A 22,086-nucleotide genomic window follows, 5' to 3' on the forward strand; every position below is an offset into this window, starting at 1 on the left:
AATTTTTTTGAGCTTGCAACTCAAAGCAAAGAATCGGCCGAGAGACGTATCTCAAAAAAACTCGTTAGTCGGGACACTCGTAAGTCAAGGCCCCACTGTAGCTGAAGTTTACAAGCTTATAAAATATGGAACAAGGAGATAATGATTAGGTTAAATGGTTACATTAAGGTAAGTGTCAGAGGACAAATACATTTTTAATAGGAAAAGACCATATGTACAATGTAACAGTGTCACTGAATTCATTTCTTAGTGTTTTGTATCATCACAGAAATGCTTAGTCTTATCTTAAACATCTTAAACATTCAAATAAATGAAATAAAATTCTTTCCAGGGTTGAATCAGAGCACCACAGTGTTTTACTACATATATACATATATTATCTTAGAAGTCTGTGTATTCATGAAAATCCATAGGAAAAACCCCACAGAAATCAGTGCTCTTCATAGACTTTGCAGATAATTTTAATCTGATTCTTCACTGCTGAAGTAAGAGCTGTCACAATATTCAGTCGTGTAAAGAAATTTACGAGTAATTGGGTTCATCTTCGGTATCCAGTGTCGGGGAATCAGAAATGTTGAAAGATTAAATAAATCTACAAATACCTTGTACCTATCACTGGAAAAACATAGACAGATGTTTTAGATTTGTTGAAATGAAATATTTTAAAATTTTAATTTTATTTCTCAAACAATATTTTGCCATGAATAACTAGTATTCAATATTATATTTAATATTACATATTGTATATATCATATTATATTAAGTGCTATTAGTATTAAGATTGCCCCATTTTTTATTTTTTATCCAAAGTTCATGCCCATATAGACCATATTATGATCCGACCAGGCTGGTTCAAATTAAAACCTACACTTATTATTGTCTCATGTCGAACTTTTAAAGAACAGTATGCAAAATAATAAAATTAAAGCATCCAGAGTTTTTAGTCCTTCATTAGAAAATATTTCCCACCTGAAAAGTAGCTGCCAAGTAACTGACATAAATGAATTTATAAATCGAAATGCCATCTTAGACTTATAATGTGTCCAACAGAATATTCTTGACACTAAAAATTGCTTTTGTGTTTGTTAGTCAACTATTTTAACTGTTGCAGTTTTATAGTGGAAGAGCATTTGCTTTTGAAGTCAAATTTGGGTTCAAATTCTGTTCTGTCACTTGCAACTCCTACAACCTTGGATGAGTTGTCTAAACTTCATTGTCTTGGTTTCTAACTCTCTAAAATAAAAACTACAATCCTTGCCTCTGGCCAGGCCTTTGTGAAGATTTGATGAGATAATGACACACTAGAGATGCTGTTAATTAGCATTAATTATTCCCACCACTGATGTGTGTGCTCATTTTGCACAATCATTTTTTCTTAGATATTTACAGAACTTATTCCGGGAAAGAGAAAATATATAATGGTTGTGAAAATTTATACCAATGAATTTTCTAAATCATTCAACCTAGTGTTTCTTCCCAGGGAAAGTGGAAGTATAAAAATGATGAAAAATTGAACCTGTGCATTTTATAACTTAGCCAATTTGGTGGTACAATTAGGAATAAAAACAATGCACTATAAGGAATTTTGGAGACTAAAGGGGACTATATAACATGTTCTTGATCTGATTATCTTTTCTCAAAGGGCTTGTAAGTTTCTCAGTTTTTGGATGCATTTATCTATGTATCCTTCTATCTATAAGGCTGTGAATATTAAATAAAATAAGAACACAAATATCCTAGAAATATCTCTACCATGTTTTAAATGCTCAGTAAACATTGACTCTTTTCTTGTAAAAATTTGAAAAGGGCACTCCTTGGAGTAGATAGAAGTAGTTTTCATTCTATAATATAGAGTCCTATCAGGAAATAAGAAACTATATATTTAGCTGGATCACTCATCTCACCAAGAGTACATTAGTGGACTTAATGATAACTATTTTAATCTAGTCCAAACTTGAGCCAGAATGAGTTGACATTTTCTACCTGTATTGACTCTTTCATGCCCTCACAGGCATTGGTACCATGACCCTGTTCATCACAAGATGAAAATAATAAACTTCCAGAACTAAGAATTTATACGATGATCTCCAAAAGTTCTAATAGGAATGTCTTAATCTCACTACAAATGTGTTGTCCGCAGAAAAGAGCAAGTATAAATGACTTTTCCTAGATAATGCCACATATACATAGAGAAACAAAACCTTGGTGATTTCCACCAAGATAAAAAGGTGCATTTCCCCCATCTTACCTCACTGTTGAGCGCAGGTACTGGTAGCCTGAGGACCCACCAGTACCGGCTTTGGTGCCCAGCATCCTGTGCACCAGGCACACGTGGTTATCTAGGCAAACACACAAAGTAACTCCATGAATATTTTTCTAAAACCAGGAGTTGATAATGATGATTGCTTCTGAGAAAAAGGCTCACCCCTTATCACTTAGCCATATGGAAGGTTCACCTGTGAGAGCCACATGAGGCCAGCAGGTTGCCTGGCACCCCACTTGGTTCAGCACCCCATTTGACTCCATCCATATTTACATTTAGCCTATAAACAGCATAGGAAAGAGTGGGGCCATAGTTCAATTTTAATGAGCTCTGGTTATTTTGCTTCTCTGGGTTTCTTACATTTTTGAATTGTATTGTCATAAAAATAAATAAATTACTATTATATATTTAAAAATTTTCCTTGGACCTAAAGTTTATTTTTTCCTTCTGATTATCAAATAAAATATCTTTTTTTAAAGCCTACAGCACCCGATATTCCCAGGCCAAATAAAATATCTAAATGGGCTCCCAATGTTACTGTGGGCTCTAGGTACTGTGCCACTTGTGCATTGGATGAATAGACCCTTGGGGAGGATAATTGTGAAGCTGATTAAAAAAGAAAAAGAAAAAAGAAAAGAAAATCACACAAAAGATGGAAGAAAAGAGAGAGCAAGAAAGAGGGCAGACAGGAGAAAAGGAGTAAAGGAACCAGATCAGAGGAGAAGAGTTATAGGGTTGGAGCTGGGGGGGAGGGGGGGGAGAGGAGGGGGAGGACTTACATCTCCATTTGGTCATGAGTGTGTCTATTTCCATAAGAGAAGTCAGCAACTGGAAAGCGACCTGGAATCGAGGTTCTTCCCTAAAGGAGAAATAAAACAAAGGAATATATTCAAGCAAATCCAGTGTGTTAGGAAGTGCATGGCTTTTATCATCTGTTGGCGCTGGAAACACATATCAACTTTGCTCTTAGGAATTGTGCCATCATCTCTGTATTACCCAATCAGTCTTATTTCTTCATCTCAAAAATGGGGATACTACCCCTCAATTTACAGCATTTGTTTAAAGAGTCTAGAATATTCCATGTAATATATATATATATATACCAGCCAGAGTCACACCTAATATCGAATCTCATTAAAAGGCAGTCAGATACCCTATCTCAGATTTCCCAGCTAATAGAGTAAAAAACTTTTTCCAGACAAAGATATTAAAAAACAAAATAAATACTGCATATGTATATACACATATATATATATAATATGTAATGTATATATTCTCTTTATCCAATCCTTCAACTAACTCAATATATATATATATATATTTTTAATATATTTTATTGATTTTTTTTACAGAGAGGAAGGGAGAGGGATAGGGAGTTAGAAACATTGATGAGAGAGAAACATCAATTAGCTGCCTCCTGCACACCCCCTACTGGGGATGTGCCTGCAACCAAGGTACATGCCCTTGACTGGAATTGAACCTGGGACCCTTGAGTCCGCAGGCCAATGCTCTATCCACTGAGCCAAACCGGTTAGGGCAACTCAATATATTTTTTGCTTAATATACATAAACTTGAGTGGCATACATTTAGTAAGAGTTTAGGAAAAGAGTCAAAAGATTTTGTTTATGTTGTTATTCTAAAGAGAGATAATTCTACAACATTGTTTAATGATGGAACACTTTTCATGACTAAATTTTTCAGGCAGATTGCACTGTGGTCTTTTTGGACATTTAATATCCTATATAATAAAAGGCTAATATGCAAATTGACCAAATGGCAGGTCGACTGGACACTATGACATGTACTGACCACCAGAAAGCAGACACTCAATGCAGGAGCTGTCCCCTGGTGGTCAGTGTGCTCCCACAGGGGGAGTGCCGCTCAGCCAGAAGCTGAGCTCACTGCTGGTGGGCACAACAGTAGTGGCGGGAGCCTCTCCTGCCTCTGCAGTAGCGCTAAGGATGTCCAACTCCTGGCTTAGGCCTGCTCCCCATGGGCAGTGGGCCTAAGCCAACAGTCAGACATCCCCCAAGGGCTCCCGGACTGCAAGAGGGCACAGGCCGGGCTGAGGGACCCGCCCCTCAAATGTACGAATTTCATGCCCTTGGCCTCTAGTCACATTATAAAATTATAAAAAGAATTTTTTATTAATTTGAGTGGGTTTTTTTTAAACCAACTACAGAGATAAAGTTAAGCTTTTACTATTTAAAAGAAAGAAAACCTCATGAAACTCTCACAATTAATTATTTTCTAAGCTTTCCATCAAAACAAAATAACTTAATAGAACTATGATTGAAATTTATAAGCTTTATATTTGATACATTATCTATAGCCAATCCTCAATTTTAACTTCTGTTTCTCTTCTAATTTGCTTTTACCTGTAAAAATATATCATCAAGGCCCCCTGAAGTGCTCTGTATGAGAGTCGTCTTTCACCTGCAAAATACATAGCAAGTTTTAATTTAATAGGTCATTTAAGGTAGTCATATTAATTTGACACCATCACCTTACATAATTGTTATATGTTTTTAGAAAGCAATGTAAGTTTTAGTTTAAAATTTTATCCCTTAGCTTGATATTTGGAAAATATCACATAAAACAATGTTTTAATATTGCATTTTAAAAGGCAGACTGAAATACTAGTATATATAGGATGTTCAAAAAATTTTAATAGCTGATAACATTTAATTTTCACTCCTTTTCAATTTTAAATTATTTGAACTAATGGGTGAAACCAGACTAAGCTTTGAACACAAAAAATGTATCCTAATGTTCCACTAGATATTTTTTTAATGGAGATACATAAAAGATAAAGTTTACAGTACAATACCAGCAACAGTTGACAAATTGAGGGCACACAAATACCAAACAAAATGATTTTTGATGTTTGGGATTCCATTGCTTTGAGTTATCAGCAGTGCCTGGACCAGAATGGTCATCAATTTGAAAACAGGCATTGACAAAAAATGATTCATTTCTGTGGATTCTTTAAATTTTGAAAATGAACTGTATGCTCTAATAACACTAACTTTATAATTATTCAAAATTTGTATACATTTTTGGGAATATCTACATATATACATATGGCTCTGAACTACTTGAGAAGCCATTTTCCATGTACCTTGGTATCCCTCATATTTGACATATCATGACAGTTTCTACCAATGTGTTTGAGATAAAATGGTCATTTAAAATTGTTAATGTAATGTTCTCATAGATAACACTAACCAATGTTTGTTTCTAAGAGTAGAATATCAATTTTCATTTTATTTCCTTAAGTGGAATTTGATCTTTGATGCCATCAGTGATGGCGAACCTTTTGAGCTTGGCGTGTCAGCATTTTGAAAAACCCTAACTTAACTCTGGTGCCGTGTCACATATAGAAATTTTTTGATATTTTCAACTATAGTAAAACAAAGACTTATATTTTTGATATTTATTTTATATATTTAAATGCCATTTAACAAAGAAAAATCAACCAAAATAATGATTTCACGTGTCATCTCTGACACACGTGTCATAGGTTTGCCATCACTGGATGCCATAATAGTACAGTGCCAAGAAACAATCCTTAAGAATAAAATTACCTACCTTTACTAAGAAGATGCTCATGGCGTTTCTCATCAAATAATAAGAGTAACACCTCTTTTTGTTTGTGAAATTCAGCCATTTGTTCCTCCTTTTCCTCTGATTCATTTTTAGCCTTTGGAGAAAATGCTTCATTAATATTCCCACAACAGAGAATAGATTCTAATTTTAGAAAACATTGCCTCAAGAAGTAGACTTGCCAGGTGCAGAAAAGGTGTACTTGGGATATTTACCATTTCATCTAATATTACAACTTGGAAATTATGGCTTATGAGAAGGGGTCTTCCTCATAGTCACTGGTTCTATCCTTTAAGTTCAATTTAACTGATTTATCAATCTTAAACATTATCTTAATAAAGATCATGAGTCCTGGGCTCAGGTGGGTATAACTGGATACAAGTGGTCAATATGTTCAAATATTTGACAAAAATTATTTATCACAGTAAGGTTATTACACTCAGGAAAATTAATGATTCCTAGTTGAGAAAACTATTAATGCTACTGAAATTTTATATTCAGTATTATACCCTACAAATATAATTTCTTAGATATATTTCACACTTTTATTTTTATTCTTTTCATATCAATTGATTTGTTTAAGAAAATTCTTATTTTTCTGCCTACAGCACATGCTCTATTTATAAGCCAATTAATTAAGCTGAAGCAAAAATTAGTTAACCCAATTATCTTCAAGTCCTCAGAAGAATCAAACTGTTAAAAAGTTATATGCACACTATTGCCAATATACTGGTGTATAAGTAGCTATAGAAGCAGTGGGTATAAATGAGTTAACGTAGTGAAATAATATAGACAAAGGACACAAAGGCTATAAGCCAATGAGTTGGGAAATATTACATATTCCTTTTTTTAGTAAATGTCATGCACAAGTGATAAAATAGTGAGCAAAAATTGAGTCCCATGATCTTATGCAACATATTATGTGGTGGGAATAAGATGTAGAACAAATAATCACCTGAACATTAAATGTTGAACACTCAGGAGTGTCCCATGCCATAGTGGTATACAGAAGCAGTATAGTGCCATGATAGCATAGTTGTAAGGGGGTCAGAAAAGGCCTTCCTGAAGTTTTCCTTGAGCCAAGAGCAAAGAATGAAAAGAAGTTACCTGGGGAAGAATACTCCAAACCCAGAAAATAACATAAAAAGACTGGTGGTAAACTCAAAGAACTAAATTCAGCCTAAAGGAAATTCAGTATGGCCCACAAAAGATCAAAAAATGCCTTGAAGATTATATTAAGGATTTTTATTGTTATGCTGAAAGCAATGGGAAAACATCAAAGTGTTTTATGCAGAGGTCAAATGTGACTAGATTTGCATTTTGAAAAGATTAGTCAAAACTGCAGTGTGGACAATAAATTGGAATGGAGCCATATTGTAAGCCTTGTCAAATACTTGAGAGAATATGACTTTAGTCTAGGTGAAAAACAATGACAGTCTGCACTTGATGGGTGGTGGTAGATCAAAGAGAGATTCTTGAGAACTATTTAGAAGGTTAAACCAATAGCATTTGGTGATAGCTTGATGAAGTCAGTTGAGGAAGAGGGACTTACCAAGGACCAATAGTACCAGTCTGACTTGACACACTAGGAGAAAAACTTGGAGAAGACCAAGTAGATACAGGAGTGGATGAAAGGGAATTTTTTTTTTCTTTTAATCAGTGTATGTTTGAGAGGACCAGGAGGAAATATAAATTAAGGTGTTAAGTATATGATCTGAAATTTAAGAGGATATCTACACTAGAGGTATTTGTTTGAGAATCACTGGTGTATAAGTAGCTATAGAAGCAATGAGTATAAATTAGTTAATGTTGTGAAATAATATAGACAAAGGACACAAAGGCTATAAGCCAATGAGTTGGGAAATCCCACCATTTACTTGTCTAATGAGCCAGTAATGGAGGCGGAGAAATTAGAAGTTAAAATATTGTGTACCAAATCCAAGAGGGTGGGGGGAATGTTCAAAAAAGAGGTAAATAGCCATTAGTACTGAACGTCACTGTTAGCTCAAGATAAGTGAAGATAAAAAATGGCCGTTGGATTTATGTACATGGAGGTTATTTGTGAATGATGGGAGAAGAAGACAGACTGGATTGAGTTGAAGATTGGATGAGAAATAAAGGAATAATTATACTAACTACTGTTCTAAAAACACTTTACAAGTATTAATCTAATTTAATGCTCATAATAATCCTATGAGGTAGATACTCTTATTTTCTATTGTATCAATGATGAAAGTGAAGCAAAGAGAAGTTAAGTCAAAGACGTTCAATGTCACACAATTAAGAAGTGCAGGTGGAACTTGAACACATGCAGTGTGACTTCAAGACATTAAGCACTACTGATAAAGCCTCTCAAATCATAGAATTAGACAACTTCCTCAAGAAATTTAGTCATGAAAAAAGGAAGAAAGGCCTGTAATTTGAAGGAAATGTGGAATCAAGAAATCAACAATATTTTCTTAAGTGAGAAACTTGACATTGTCTGAGAACCAATAGGAAGAACTGGGCCTTTGTGAGCCTACTTCTGTCTAGAATTAGTCATAATCTTGAAATGTTCAATAGAAATAAAAAAGGTATATTAACCTCATCTATTTATCAAAGAAACTCTTGCTTATAATGAAATCTTAATTTAATTTTTATTGTATCTAAATAAAATTAAATCAATCATGTAACATATTCTAAGTATATGCTTTTGTGAAAGAAAAATAAGAAAAAATGTAAGTTTAAGAGATAAGTGGAGAATTATTAAAATAAAATTTTCAATACTTTTTTCTATAGTAAACTTATATTTACTTAAGGCATCATAAATACCTGAATCATACTGAATTCTTCTTCCAGGCCTTTAACAATATTTTTTTCCAACTTTTCCCAGAAGTTAAATCCATGTTTCTCTAAACCTGGTGTTCTTTCCAGCCATGCCTTAAGTAAACATTATTTTTAAGTTAATATATTGTAAAATTTTAAATAGGTGAGATACATTAAACTAATATTTATGAACTTGAAACAGAATATTTTCATGGTTTTGAGAAACATATATAATAAGGTACTTTTTGTGTGTAAACATTTTCTTTCCCTTCAATTTCTTCACTTAAAAATAGAAATCTATTCTATTCAATTTCTTACTTTTTAATAAAATCATATTACTGCTGTTTAATCTTTATTTATTAAGAACTATGACTGGCCGGAGCGGCTCAGTGGTTGAGCATCGACCTATGAATCTAGAGGTTGTGTTTCGATTCCCCATCATGGCACATGTCAGGGTTGCGGGCTCCATTCCCAGTAGGGGGCGTGCAGGAAGCAGCCAATCAATGATTCTCTCTCATCATTGATGTTTCTATCTCTCTCTCTTTCCCTTCCATTCCTCTCTGAAATCAATAATATATATATGTACACATATATATTTAAAAAGAAATATTACAAAAATCCCAATTTTGTTCTAGAAATCTATGAACATATGTAAATATTGTTTTAATGAAGTGTCTGGTTTATTCTCAAAGTACTTTATTCTTAAGATCTGAAGGAATTAAAACATGTATAATATATGATCTCTTCTAAATGCAGGAGCATGGTATAATTAGCAACTTGGAAATACACTTACTATTCAATTATTTTAATATTCCACAAGACTTTTTAATCAGAAATAAAACCTAATTCATACATCCCTGTGGGTTCTCATTTGGGTTTGAAATTAGCTTTCTGATTCTTTCTATTCCTATCTTTATAAGCTGTTCTCTCTCTCTCTCTCTCTCTCTCTCTCTCTCTCTCTCTCTCATCAATAAATAAATAATATAGGAAGAGGGCTTATTTGGGCTAATTTCAGGTTGTTTCTCCTATGTCCCTGAAGATGCTGCTGTATTGATGACTGCCATTTTGTGAGTAGCCCACAGGGTGTTTATTCTTCAATTTTCTATTTAAGGGGTGAGGAAGAATGCCAAAAACACACATGATCACCACACAGTAATATGCAAATTAGGCCAGGATCTGTAATGGTCATGGCCAGCTAAGGAGGAGGGGCTTGAGAGAACAACAGACAGGGTGGCCCAGAGCCCAAGAGAACAACAGACAGGGCAGCCTGTGCCTGGCTCCAGACCAGAGAAAACAACCCGCAGAGGGGCCGGCCCCCAGCCCCAGCCCCACGGCCGTGGCGCTGGGCTGTTGGGGCTGGAGCAGAGTGGACACAAACCCACAGGGGGGCCAGGTTTGATTCTGATCGAGGGCATGTACCCAGGTTGCAGGCTCCTCCCTGGCCAGGGCCCAGGTCAGGGCTCATGCAGGAGGCAACCAATTGAAGTGTGCCTCTCACATTGATGTTTCGCTCAGTCTTTCCCTCTCTCTTCCATGCTCTCTAAAAATCAATGGGAAAATATCCTCAAGTGAGGATAAAAAAAAAAGAAAAAAGAAAGAAATTTCATATCCTATGAAAGAGACATCTTGAAAATGCCTAAAGAAAGTTGTTATTTTTTCGTGGTGAAGGGATTGGAGTCCGTGTTGATGAAAACACCTTGGCAGCTGCGACGGCCAGCAGTGGCAGCAGCAGTGGGGGTGATGGGGATGGCGCCTTCCCCTGATCAGCCTGGTTGCCTCCAGCAGAGGGAGGCCAGTCTGCAGCCCCTGGGGAGTGGGCCTAAGCCACCAGTAGGACATCCCCTGAGGGCTCCTGGACTATGAGAGGGGGCAAGCTGGGCTGAGGGACCCCCCTGGCCAGTGCACAATTTTTTTTATTATATATAATGTTTCTAAAATTCTCAAGAAAGTTCTTCATATCTAAATACTTTAGTTAAATTTATAAATTTAAGCATTTTATAAATTGTTTATGTTCTTATTTACAATTAATGTGACCAAACTTTGATATTAGTTGTACAATTCTTATCTAGCAGAAGCTAAATTAAAAAGATGTATGTAGATCTTAGAAATAGTATTTGAGCCTGTACCTCCACTAGTTGCAAAAGTGTTTTATCCTGCTCCGACTTCAGTAGCAGTTCATTTTCTTCTCCTTTGAAGTTATCACGATAATGTCTCCTGTTGTAAGGGACTCTTAAACTCTGAAAAATACCCAACTTGTTTTCTAATAGTCGGAACTGTAAACTCTGGAAGCCTGATGCTGGAGATAAGTACTCTCTTTGAGAATAAATGAGGGAGAGAAGAAAAAGAGAGAAATGTGTTGACATTGTAAATCACAGTTTTACTCTCTTAGATATCATCAAGAACACAAACACAGCTGCCTAGAATTGGACCTATGGTTCGGACATTACTGAAATAAGGAAAATGAGCTACCTAAACATCATTGTTGATATCTGTCAACCAATTTAAAGTTGAAATGTTTGTATAGTTTGTAAAGTGTCATATGTATGTATACACGCAGAAATACATATACACATATATGTGTATGTGTGTATACTAAATGTCTTCTTAAAATGAAAACAGGTAGGCATTGAACAATATATTTTTTCAATAGTGCTAAAAGACTGTAATTTATAAATATTATTCAATCCCTCCTAAAACTTATATTGTGTGTGTGTCTATGAGGCTTTTATTTTTCTTAATCTATTTAACTTTTTCACCTAGCCCCCCTACTTGCTCCCCTCTGACAGCTGTCAGTCTATTCTCTGTATCTATGAGTCTGTTTCTATTTTGTTTGTTAGCTTATTTTGTTCATTAGAGTCTACATGTGAGTGAAATCATATGGTATTTGTCTTTCTCTGAGTGGCTTATTTCACTTAGCATAATGCTCTCCAGGTCCGTCCATGATGTCACAATGGGTAAAATTTCCTTTTATTTACAGCTGAATAGTAGTCCATTGTCTAAAACTTATATTCTATCATTGATGTCACTACCTATTATTATTATGAGCACCAATGACATACTGTAAGTAAAATACAGGGGATGTTGCCTAGCATAAAAAAAAGGCAATCAAAATGTTATTACTCCTACCCTACACAGCTATACAACATCTTACATTTTTGTGTCTTTCATCCATTGGTACTAAGACTTCAATTTTTTAATCCAACACAAAGGAATTTTGCTACATTTCTTTGAATGTCAAACATGTTGGACTATATATTACATTATCAAATGCACCTTATGTTCTAGGAAAATCTACTTTTAAATTTGGTATGATGAAAGCTTTTTTCTGAACATATATGTATATATGTTGTATATACATACATATATACATGTATACATATATGCATGCATATACGTGTGTGTGTGTGTGTATATATATATATATATATATATAGCTTATATATAGCTTTGGCTGCCTGGAAATGTAGAAAATTTATAATTCAATCCATGACTTATTCTGATGTTTTTTCTGACATCGTTCTTTATCACTCCTGTTTCTCTTTTATTTTTAGCTTTTAGTTTTTACAAAATTTGTTATATGCATTATATCAGCCACTTTAGCCATTTTGATAAGTGGTCTAAAATTATTTTTGGATAAACACAGGGCACAACGATGAGTTGAAATTAATTAATCATATTATGTTTGTATGTAAAAACAAGTGATGAAATGTTTTTAATAACTTCTCAAATTCGTTGTGATTAAGACTCCCAAGTGCTGATAGTGACAGTGTAAGACAGGCTCCTCATCTCACACAACACACATGCCCTCCTTTACCCCACCAGAGTGAGAAGGTGAACCCCACCGAGTTATCACATAGCCACCGGTGCACACCTGAAGTCATTGAAATCCAAGGCTGTCATCGTTTCCAGGACAGAAAACTGCTCTACCAGTAGTTTAAGGATCACCACCACTCGATGCATTCGTGTAACAATCTTAAGCATATTCCTTTCATCCCTGACCTGATGGTTAAGAAATGAGACACTGAGAAATCAATTCTGATGTTTAGAAATTACAAAATAGACTACAAACAATAATACATTCCTATGAACTTTATCTTTACTTCAGAAAGGAACATTGGAAGTATAATTCTGTGGATATTGAACTAATGGTAACTGAATTGTTTGCAAGGAATGTCTGCAAAATCAGAATCACATATCTTTCTTTAAAAATAGAAAATCACAGCCCAGCCAGAATGGCTCAGCGGTTGAGCATCCACCTATGAACCAGGAGGTGTCAGTTGGATTCCAGGTCAGGGCACATGCCTAGGATGCGGGTTTGATCCCTAGTGTGGGGCGTGCGGGAGGCAGCCGATCAATGATTCTCTCTTATTATTGATGTTTCTTTCTCTCCCTCTCCCTTCCTCTCTGAAATCAATTTTTTTAAAATAGAAAATTACATGAAGGCAAGTTAGAAGTAAATTCTGGAGATCAACATCCACTCATTTTAAAGCAAGTTTCTACGTTTGCTTCAAGGAATAAAGGTGAGCATGGCAACTTCTGGGTGAGGATGAAGCAACACCAGAATAAATCTGCTCTTTACTGAGGGACAAAGTTGCCAATGACATAAAAGGAAATCGCAAGCACATATAGAAGAGGATTGTCTGTGTCTGACTGCTCTCTTTCCCCAACCCCTCCTGAGTGCTTAAGGCTGTGCCCTGTGTCTGGAAGACTTGTGGGAGCAGGAAGCAGGGCGGGAGGCAGGAGAACACAGTTCAGACTCTGCCGTCACCGGCGGTTCCACTGTTAGCACTCTTTTCTTTGTTTCTTTCTCCTGCTACTATTTTTTTTTACCTTTTCCTGTTTAGTTTCTTCATTATTGTTCCTATCTTCCCACAGCAAATATTCATTAGAAATACAACTCAGGTACTTATTCATTAAAGGTAGATTGCCGGCTATTCTGGAAATCTACCATGAGCTAAAACAACTATTCTCAGCGGCAAAAAAAATTAATAATAAGTGAGTTCTAAATACTGTAAGGGGCTTGAAGCTGAAATTTGAAAGGAACTTGAATGAAATGTGAAGCTCTAGGGTAGCAATGGCCTTGGGAAAATATGACTACGCTCTTGGCCACTGGGGGGGGGGGGGAATTTTTTTCAGTAAGTAATAACCACCATTTGGTGTTAAATTTTTTCTCATTAGTAATATTTTTTACATTCTCCAAAAATATCCTGGAACCAATATTGCGATATAACAACTCACATGGCCATTCTGAAAGATCTCACAAACAGAATCTAATTCCCAGAGGATTTGCTTAAACCAGAGTTCATAAGCTGCAATGAAAAAAACACATTGTCAGTTGGAAAGTTTTGGGAGCCTCTTTGACCATAATTATATAAAAGACATGGTTAACACATTGAAAGAAATAGAAATGTAATTTAAAAATCAAGAAATACCCATATAGCCCTATTTTATGCTACAACAAAATATTAGTGATAAATGTACAATAGCCTCCATTTATTGACTGTTTTAATATGCTATGCATATTATCAATACGCTTTGTGGTTGTTAATATTATATACTGATTTCTCTCAACAAATATACTATTTAAGTCTTTTTAGGATATAGCACATTATCTAATTCTACAATCCCCTTGGAAGATGGAGGTATGCAGAGAAGCAGAAGTGACACTCAACTTCACCTATAAACTGAAATAACAGTATTTACTAATCTGATGAATATGACAAGACGTTAGTTTCCAGGGGCTTAGAAAACTGTGAGGATGACAAGTTTATGAACAGTCTAAATCTAAAACTTTGTCTTATTCATCTATTTCCCTTAGTATCTAGCACAGTGTTGGCATAAGATAAACCCAGGTGATTATTTTATGAATAAATGAATTTAATAACCAGTGGAGTTATTAGCTGAGCACAGAAAACCAATAATCTTAGAGATCTCTAGTGCATTCTACCTGGTGCTATCTTATGGCTACAGGCTATGTTTCTGCACTAATTAGGGGAATCAAATTATATTTTAAATCACATTTCAGGATACTTTTGGAATTTAATTTTCATAGTTGGACAAAGAGCAAAGCAGATATTTCCTTGATCAGTTTATATAACCACCATTTGGTGTTAAATTTTTCTCATTTTAGGTTTAGCTTTCTGTAGTTTGCCCCACGATTCACTGATTATGTTTTGTAACTGAAGAAGGAAGGGAAAAGCTCCCTATCAGATAATGATAGCTACCATTTGCTGTATGTTTATAATGTGCTATACCTTGGGCTAAGTGCTTAATGTGCATTACCTCATTTCATCTTCACAAGAACTCTATGATTGATAAAATACAACAATTTTCTCCATTTTACACATGGGGAAATGGAAAGAGTTACTGGTTAAGGGACCTGACCAAGCTTTCCCAATTTATAACAGTAGAGATGGGATTCTAAACAATTTTCTGATTCCAAATTTGTGCTATCCTGCCATGATTTCCCCCCTATTGAGCTTGTCTTTGGATAAGCCACCAATACAAATTATGTAAATTATTTTCTGTTTTTACTTTTTACTCAAAGGAGTGAATCATTTTAGCCAGTCAATGAAGCAAACAACCGTTTGTGGAAAAAAACACAAAGAATTGGTAAGCAAAGAAAACATGTCTAGAAATGGACCCATGACTAGCTTGGGTCATTGGGTCCTGGACAATCAGAGGACAGCATTAGGACACCAACAATTTTAGAGTAAATCTTAATATTTTGGGGTCACAGACCTCTTTAAGACACATTCACAAAGTTTTGCACATAATTTCAGCGTTCAGAGACTTTCTAAACTCTCAAAGTCATGGACTCCCACATGAAAAACTACTGCTCATGTTTTACCACTACTGCCACTAACCTGGACCCACCTCCAGTTATTCCCTCTCAAGGTGTTCTTCTGGGGCATCGTATAAACCTTGACCTCTGTCTCCCAGTCAATGTGCCACAGATATTCTCCATGCAGGTGGGAGCAGTGGGTCTCTTGGGAGGAGGACTAGAGAGTCTAGTGGGACAATCCTTTATTCCATCATCAGTGCCTACAACCTTTGCTCCTTCACCTACTCCTGCTATGATCAGCAAGTGGTCTCAATGATCTACAGTAAATCCTCAAGTTTGCAGACCTCAATTTAACAGACTGGACTTTAGATTTAACGGACAAAATTTTCAGTCTGTATGTCATATGAAAAAATTACTACTCTGTTATTTTTTAAATGCTTTTAACCAAGATTTGCTTATAGTTAAATTAACAGGTTTGTTTTTTGTTATTAATCCATTGTTATTTTTAACAAATTTTAGTGAATAGGCCATATGTTGGGGAAAAAACCTGTAGTAATTTTGCAGACATAAATAAATATTGCATATCTAAAACTATAGTCTACATATTGAAATCCAAGAATCACTGCTTATAAACAATGTTCACTGAATGACTAACACATGATCACACCCCGTCAGGCATGATGATTGGTTATGTTATCACCTGGTGTGATTTTCTGCAGCAATTTAACACCTGTGGCAGATGTTCCCACATGTGCTCAGCCACTCCCCAGTCCTGTGCATTTGTTTACTTACAGTGATTGGTGAATGCAAGCATTTACTAGATCTATTCAGTATACATTTCAAATTATAGTAACACATAGAGAAAACTTTTCTTTGAAATTAAACTTTTCATATATAATTAATTTAATTCCACAAATATCTATATATCTATCTATATCTATATCTATATCTATATATCTATATCTATATCTATATCTATCTCTCTAAATATATGCCTAAGAGATCATTACGACCGAACAACCAGAACGACCAGTCGACCAGTCACTATGAAGCACACTGACCACCAGGGGGCAGACGCTCAACACAGGAGCTGCCCTCTGGTGGTCAGTGGGTTCCTGCAGCCAATCTTCCACGGCGAGCCAATCTCTCCCAGTCCTTCCCCGCAACCGGCAAACCACCTTCAATCTTTTCCCTCCTGCCCAGCAGGTCCCGGCCAACAGCCAGCAAACCCTGGCTGGCCAGCCCCGTTTGGGACTGGGTGAGATGGCCCCTATAAGCCCTGATCACTGGCCAGGCCTAGGGACCCCACCCATGCATGAATTTCATGCACCAGGCCTCTAGTGTCTACATAAGTAAAAACAGGTAAGCTACCTAATTTGTCAAATTTTTAACATTCAGAAAACCACTTCATTATAAAACAAACTTTTAGCTTTAACGGACTGCCCCTTGCTGGAATTATTCCGTTATATCAAGGTTTTACTGTATTTGAACTCTCTACAGGGATTGGCATGGCACCTGCCAACTCCTAAGGCTGTTTGGCTGCCTGCACTAGAGACTAAAGGCTTGGAGATTTCTGAAACATGTACTCATCACCAAGGACACATCTATTGGGAAATGAGCTTCACCAACGGAGCCCTATAGCACATGAGACTGCAATCTAGTTTAACAAGAACAGCTTTGGTGTTGTCCCAAGCTCTCCTCTGGCCATCCGGACACCACGGACCAGAGCATTGATGTCTCCCTGCCTCTCAGTCACAGGCCCAGTTATGAAGACAGAGCCTCTGAGTGACCTGCAGGTGGCTGTGCAAAACAATATTGATGTCTCCTACTTCAGCTGCCTCATCCCACTCAATGTGCTTTCTGTAGAAGATGGCAAAAGAGAGCTCCAGGTCTTTCTTGCAACATGAAAGGATATTCCCAATGAAAATGAACTTCAGTTTCAGATTAAGGAATGCCATTTAATTGCTGACACTGTTGCCAGCAAGTTGTAAAACAACCTTTGTAAAGAGAATTGTGCAAGGGCGGACAGGACACCCTGTGTCAATCTCTGATGCTCACTAATGGCATTTGGATCTTGGCTAAGCTAAGTATCAGCCAGGATATGCCAAACAGATACAATCACTGAAGTGAAGAGCTGCTGAAGTCTCTCAATACATCTAGACTGGTCCAGTGCCATCAGTTCAAATCAAGGCCTCTTAAATGGAAGGAAGTGTAAAATCTGAACCCAAATACACTGAGGCTACCCACCAAGGTAGTGACTAGTCTAACCTGTGCTAAAATCAGGGCACAACCTGTCAGATAGTTTTAGCTTCCTGTGAAGGTTTGTAGCCACAGCTTCAATCACTTCCTACCTCTTGCCACCTGCTGCTGCTATCTGTCCTTAATGTGAGCATCTCTGTACTGGGTCAATGCAGTTTGACATTTTGTAATTGGGGGCTCATTTCAAAAGCAGAAAAAGACAAAAAATATTTAATCAAGGAACAGTATCCCTGAAACATAAAAAAAGGAAATAAAACACTGCCCAGAGGTTTTAAGTCTGAAAAGGATAAACACACATTTTCAACAAAATTTACATTTTTATTAAGTACCAGATTTATATGGGAGTATGTAAAGTCACAATAAATTTGAGTGCTCTATTTCTTGAAAGTAATTTTTTTAACTTCCAAGTTGAAAACATAGTAACATCTTACTTAAAAATTCTTTGTCAATTCCAAGATAAATGTTTCCTTGGACATAGGACAAAGCTCAAAGTTCAACCTGACCCAACTAGCAGGGAAGTAACATAAAGAAGACTTACAAATCCCAGGAAGTCCGATGAGAACTGATCTGACAGTAAAATATTGTTGAGCATTTCTAACAAACGTGATTCCTTGATCTTTTACCATTTTATAGTTAAAAGAATTGTTGCTCTCCTCATTACTGATGGGAAATACCTGTGGAATAGTTATTGTCCAAACTTTTGTGCAACTTACCTTGATGAGTTATGATGAAAAGGTGTTCATCATGGATTTTATTTCCTTTTAGTTCACTTTGAAGCTCCTGTGCATTCAAAATTTTTTCCAACTTTAAACAAAAAAATAAATAAATAAACACCTGATTTTATACAAACTTCCAGCTATAAGATAAATGAGTAATGGGGATCTAATGTATAACACAGTGATTATATTAATAAGACTGTGTTATATATATGAAAGGTACTAAAAGAGTAGATCTTAAATTTTCTCACCACACACCAAAAAATGGCAATGATCCTATCTAATAAAGAGGGAATATGCTAATTGACCCTCACACCATGGCAAAGATGGCGGCGCCCACAGCCACAAGATGGCAGCGCCTAGTCCTCTCTGCCCGCTGGGGCAGCAGGCATACGGCAAGGCCAGGCCTGCCCCCAGGTGGGCCCGGCCTTGCCGCATACCTGCCTCCAGAGTCCCCCAGTCCCCACAGCCCCCCAGCCGCCCAGGGCCGGCCAAGGCTCAGACAACCAGGGCCGGCTGAGGCTTGTGCTGCCAGCAGTGACAGAAGCAGTGGTGTGATGAGGGCATCGCCTTCCCCTGATCACTGGGTCACCTCCCGCCCCTGAGGGCTCCCGGACTGTGAGAGGGGGCAGGCCGAGCTGAGGGACCCCCCTCCAGTGCATGAATTTTCATGCACCAGACCTCTAGTCCTATCTAATAAAGCAGTAATATGCAAATTGACCATAACTCCAACACACAAGATGGCCGCCCCATGTGGCCAAAGATGGCCACCCCCATGTGAACACAAGATGGCCACCACAAGATGGCCAGCAGGGGAGGGCAGTTGTGGGTGATCAGGCCTGCAGGGGAGACAGTTTGGGGCGGGGGGACCCAAGCCTGCAGAGGAGGGCAGTTAGGGGTGACCAGGCCAGCAAGGGAAGGCAGTTGGGGGCAATCAGGCAGGCAAGCAGGCAAGCGGTTGGGAGCCAGCAGTCCTAGATTGTGAGAGGGATCCCAGATTGGAGAGGGTGCAGGCTGGGCTGAAGGACACACACCCCGCCCTGTGCATGAATTTCATGCACCGGGCCTCTAGTATGACATAATAGCATGTTAGCTAAATGTTACACCAGTAATCATACAGAAATATATAAAGGTATCAAATCAACAGGTTGTGCACAATGTTATATAACAATTCTTGCACAATGTTATATAACAATCATAGTTCAATAAAACTAAAAAAAGTGACTGATTTTGAAATTGCAAAAGTTGTTTTTTTAACAACTTTTATACAAAGTAGAATACAATACTGAAAAAATCCCCAAATTCTCAAATTCTCAGGATCTATTCTATGTACTTTTAAAAAATTAATGAGTCTTATTATAAATAAACAGTACGTTGAATTTATGGTTTTCACTTTTTCTGAAGAATATTATATTTGGTAGGATTCCATGATAACAAATGCTATCACACTCATTGAGAAGTCATTGTTCTTGTATCTCTTAAAATGAGTATGATAAAAAGCTTGTCAAGTTGCTTAGCTGACTGTGTGTCTTCCATTATTCTATCCCCCTAACCAGCCTATTTGAAAAAGATTTTAACATGCTTGATCAGCTTATCCTTAGAAACCCATAGATGCAGGCAACGAGAACTCTAACTATTTCACTTAAACAATATAGAAGGCAAACAGGCTGAAACATACCCCAGATAATCTCCAATACCTCCTTTGTATCATCCTTCTTTTATTTATTAATGATTTCAAGAAAGCATGGGCCTTTAACATTTCTATTTTTTAAAAGGGGATTTAAAAGAGAAATTTGTCTGAAATCATTTGTAATTACCTAGGCTAGAATTTAGTGAAGTTGTCTTATCTATACAAGTTGTATAATGCCTGCCAATTACCTGCACTAATTTGATCATTTATACTCTTTCGCCCAGATTCTGGGTTCTCTGCTGGATTTTCATATGAGTCTCTTGAATTGTTCTAACAAAGTTGAGAAAACATAAATTTATATGTAAATGGATATCATTAGGTTCAGAAAACTATTTGATAAGTGAGAAAAAAAACTAGACAAAATATATGCCCAACAATGGAAACTAAACACTATAAGATACTCAGCCACTTACATGCAAATAATTCCCATAGATAAGTCCTCCTTTGCTGGCTTTATTTACACCAGTTTGTGATTTGTCCTCTTCATTGCCTTCTAAAGACAGTTTTCTTAAATCATATCTGCAGATTAAATATGCGATGAGAAATAAACAGATCTTGAGAAAGCACAGTAACTAATAATATGAGTCTTTAAAATTCTCTTACTGCTATTTTTTAAAGCATATTAACAAGGAAATAAGGGTGACAGTTTTCAATGTTCTTGAAATTCAGGAAATAAAGTGTTCATACTTAACATTTTTAAGAGCCTAACCATATTTAGAATAGAGATAAATACTTACTCAAAGTCATTTCTTAAGAATGGGCAGCCACTCATGGTGAAAACACACTGCTTGAGAAGCACTGAGGTTTTGGCTCTAAATGAACAGATCATTGATCTTCCCAGATGTTCTGCTGCTGCCTTTTATTTATCCTGATCACCCTGAACCTGCCAATCAGCTTTCTCCACTTACTCTTACTAGACTCTCATTTCCATTGGTTCAGAATTTGAAACTCTGTAAATTCAGAATGCAGTTTGTTTACTAGAATAGTGAGTGTTCTGCCAAACTGAATCATTTCACTTGATCAGTTCTGTTTTTGTATCCCAAATAACAAACACTAGATAAATCAATAGAGGCCAAGTTAAAAAAAAAAAAAGAAAAAGATATTTAACTATTCTACTCCCAGGACACATTGGGCATAGTGTTAAGACATGTAAGATGATGAGCTTATAAAGAAACAAATATTTACTCTCTCAGTCTTAGGTATGGATATTCTTATAAGTCCTAAGGAAAAACTAAACTTGGCTGTCTCTGGGGAAAGAAAATCATTAGTGAACAGAGGCAGGGTACATGCTCAAACCCCATTTACTTCTCATCTTCACAGTCCTTCTGGACTAAATCTCATAATTAGCAGTAGTTGTGGGCTGCTCTATTGTACTGGAACGTAAACAGACATGACTAGTTTATTATTCACCTGTGGCATTCCAATTACAGGGCATTGGAGTCATCCGCATTGGGATGCTTTGTCTCTTAATAAAAACAATAACATGCCCACAACTTAAAACAGTGTCAGTGATAAAATATTCTTCATGGAAAATATTACTTATTGGTCTAAGTTCTTTTGAGGACCATTCAGCCGGGGCAGACAGTCCCATACCCTGCCCTTAGTACACCACTGCTAAGAATCTAAAGACAGCATTTCTCATTATTTGACCCTCTAAAATGGTCAATTTATGTCTAATTTACCAAAGTAATTAAAGGTCAGAAACTTTATCTAGTCTTGGCTCTACCAATAAATAATTGTGTGACATTAAAAAAAAAAAGGACAATGTGACTTCTATACATACCAACTTCCTCACCAAAAAAAAACAAAAAAATTAAAAAAATGAAGATGCTTAAAAAAAGATCCTAGTCCATCCTACAATCCTGATTTTGTGACTCTAAAATAAATTATAATGTTTAATGTGGATTTACAGAAGGGTATACAGCATGAAGGCCATGTTATAAGAGAACTGGGAACTAATCA

The 22,086-nt window shown here is 36.4% G+C and overlaps 1 protein-coding gene across 1 annotated transcript; it reads right to left on the bottom strand.

The window, feature by feature from the left end:
* Window positions 1-257: 257 nt before the first annotated feature.
* On the bottom strand, window positions 258-20,969 carry TDO2 (tryptophan 2,3-dioxygenase). Its single transcript, XM_005860765.2, has 12 exons — window positions 20,862-20,969; window positions 20,538-20,643; window positions 18,432-18,522; window positions 13,914-13,984; window positions 12,547-12,674; window positions 10,802-10,988; window positions 8,682-8,789; window positions 5,856-5,967; window positions 4,643-4,700; window positions 3,043-3,122; window positions 2,249-2,339; window positions 258-615 (listed from the first exon to the last, which is right to left on the bottom strand). Exons 1-12 carry the CDS (start codon window positions 20,951-20,953, stop codon window positions 462-464), a joined length of 1,278 nt encoding a protein of 425 aa, XP_005860827.1. The 5' UTR covers window positions 20,954-20,969; the 3' UTR covers window positions 258-461.
* Window positions 20,970-22,086: the final 1,117 nt, after the last annotated feature.

The sequence above is a fragment of the Myotis brandtii genome, unplaced genomic scaffold (assembly GCF_000412655.1).
Source record: "Myotis brandtii unplaced genomic scaffold, ASM41265v1 scaffold14, whole genome shotgun sequence".
Taxonomy (NCBI): Eukaryota; Metazoa; Chordata; class Mammalia; order Chiroptera; family Vespertilionidae; genus Myotis; species Myotis brandtii.

Excerpts from the sequence above, each read along its gene's own strand:
- TDO2 (XM_005860765.2), bottom strand. The coding sequence starts at position 20,953 with ATGATCTGTTCATTTAGAGCCAAAACCTCAGTGCTTCTCAAGCAGTGT. Across the intron at positions 18,523-20,537 it reads TCTATGGGAATTATTTGCAT|TTGGAAAAAATTTTGAATGC; the intron begins GTAAGTGGCTGA and ends TTTTGTTTAAAG. Across the intron at positions 4,701-5,855 it reads TGAGCATCTTCTTAGTAAAG|GTGAAAGACGACTCTCATAC; the intron begins GTAGGTAATTTT and ends TGTATTTTGCAG.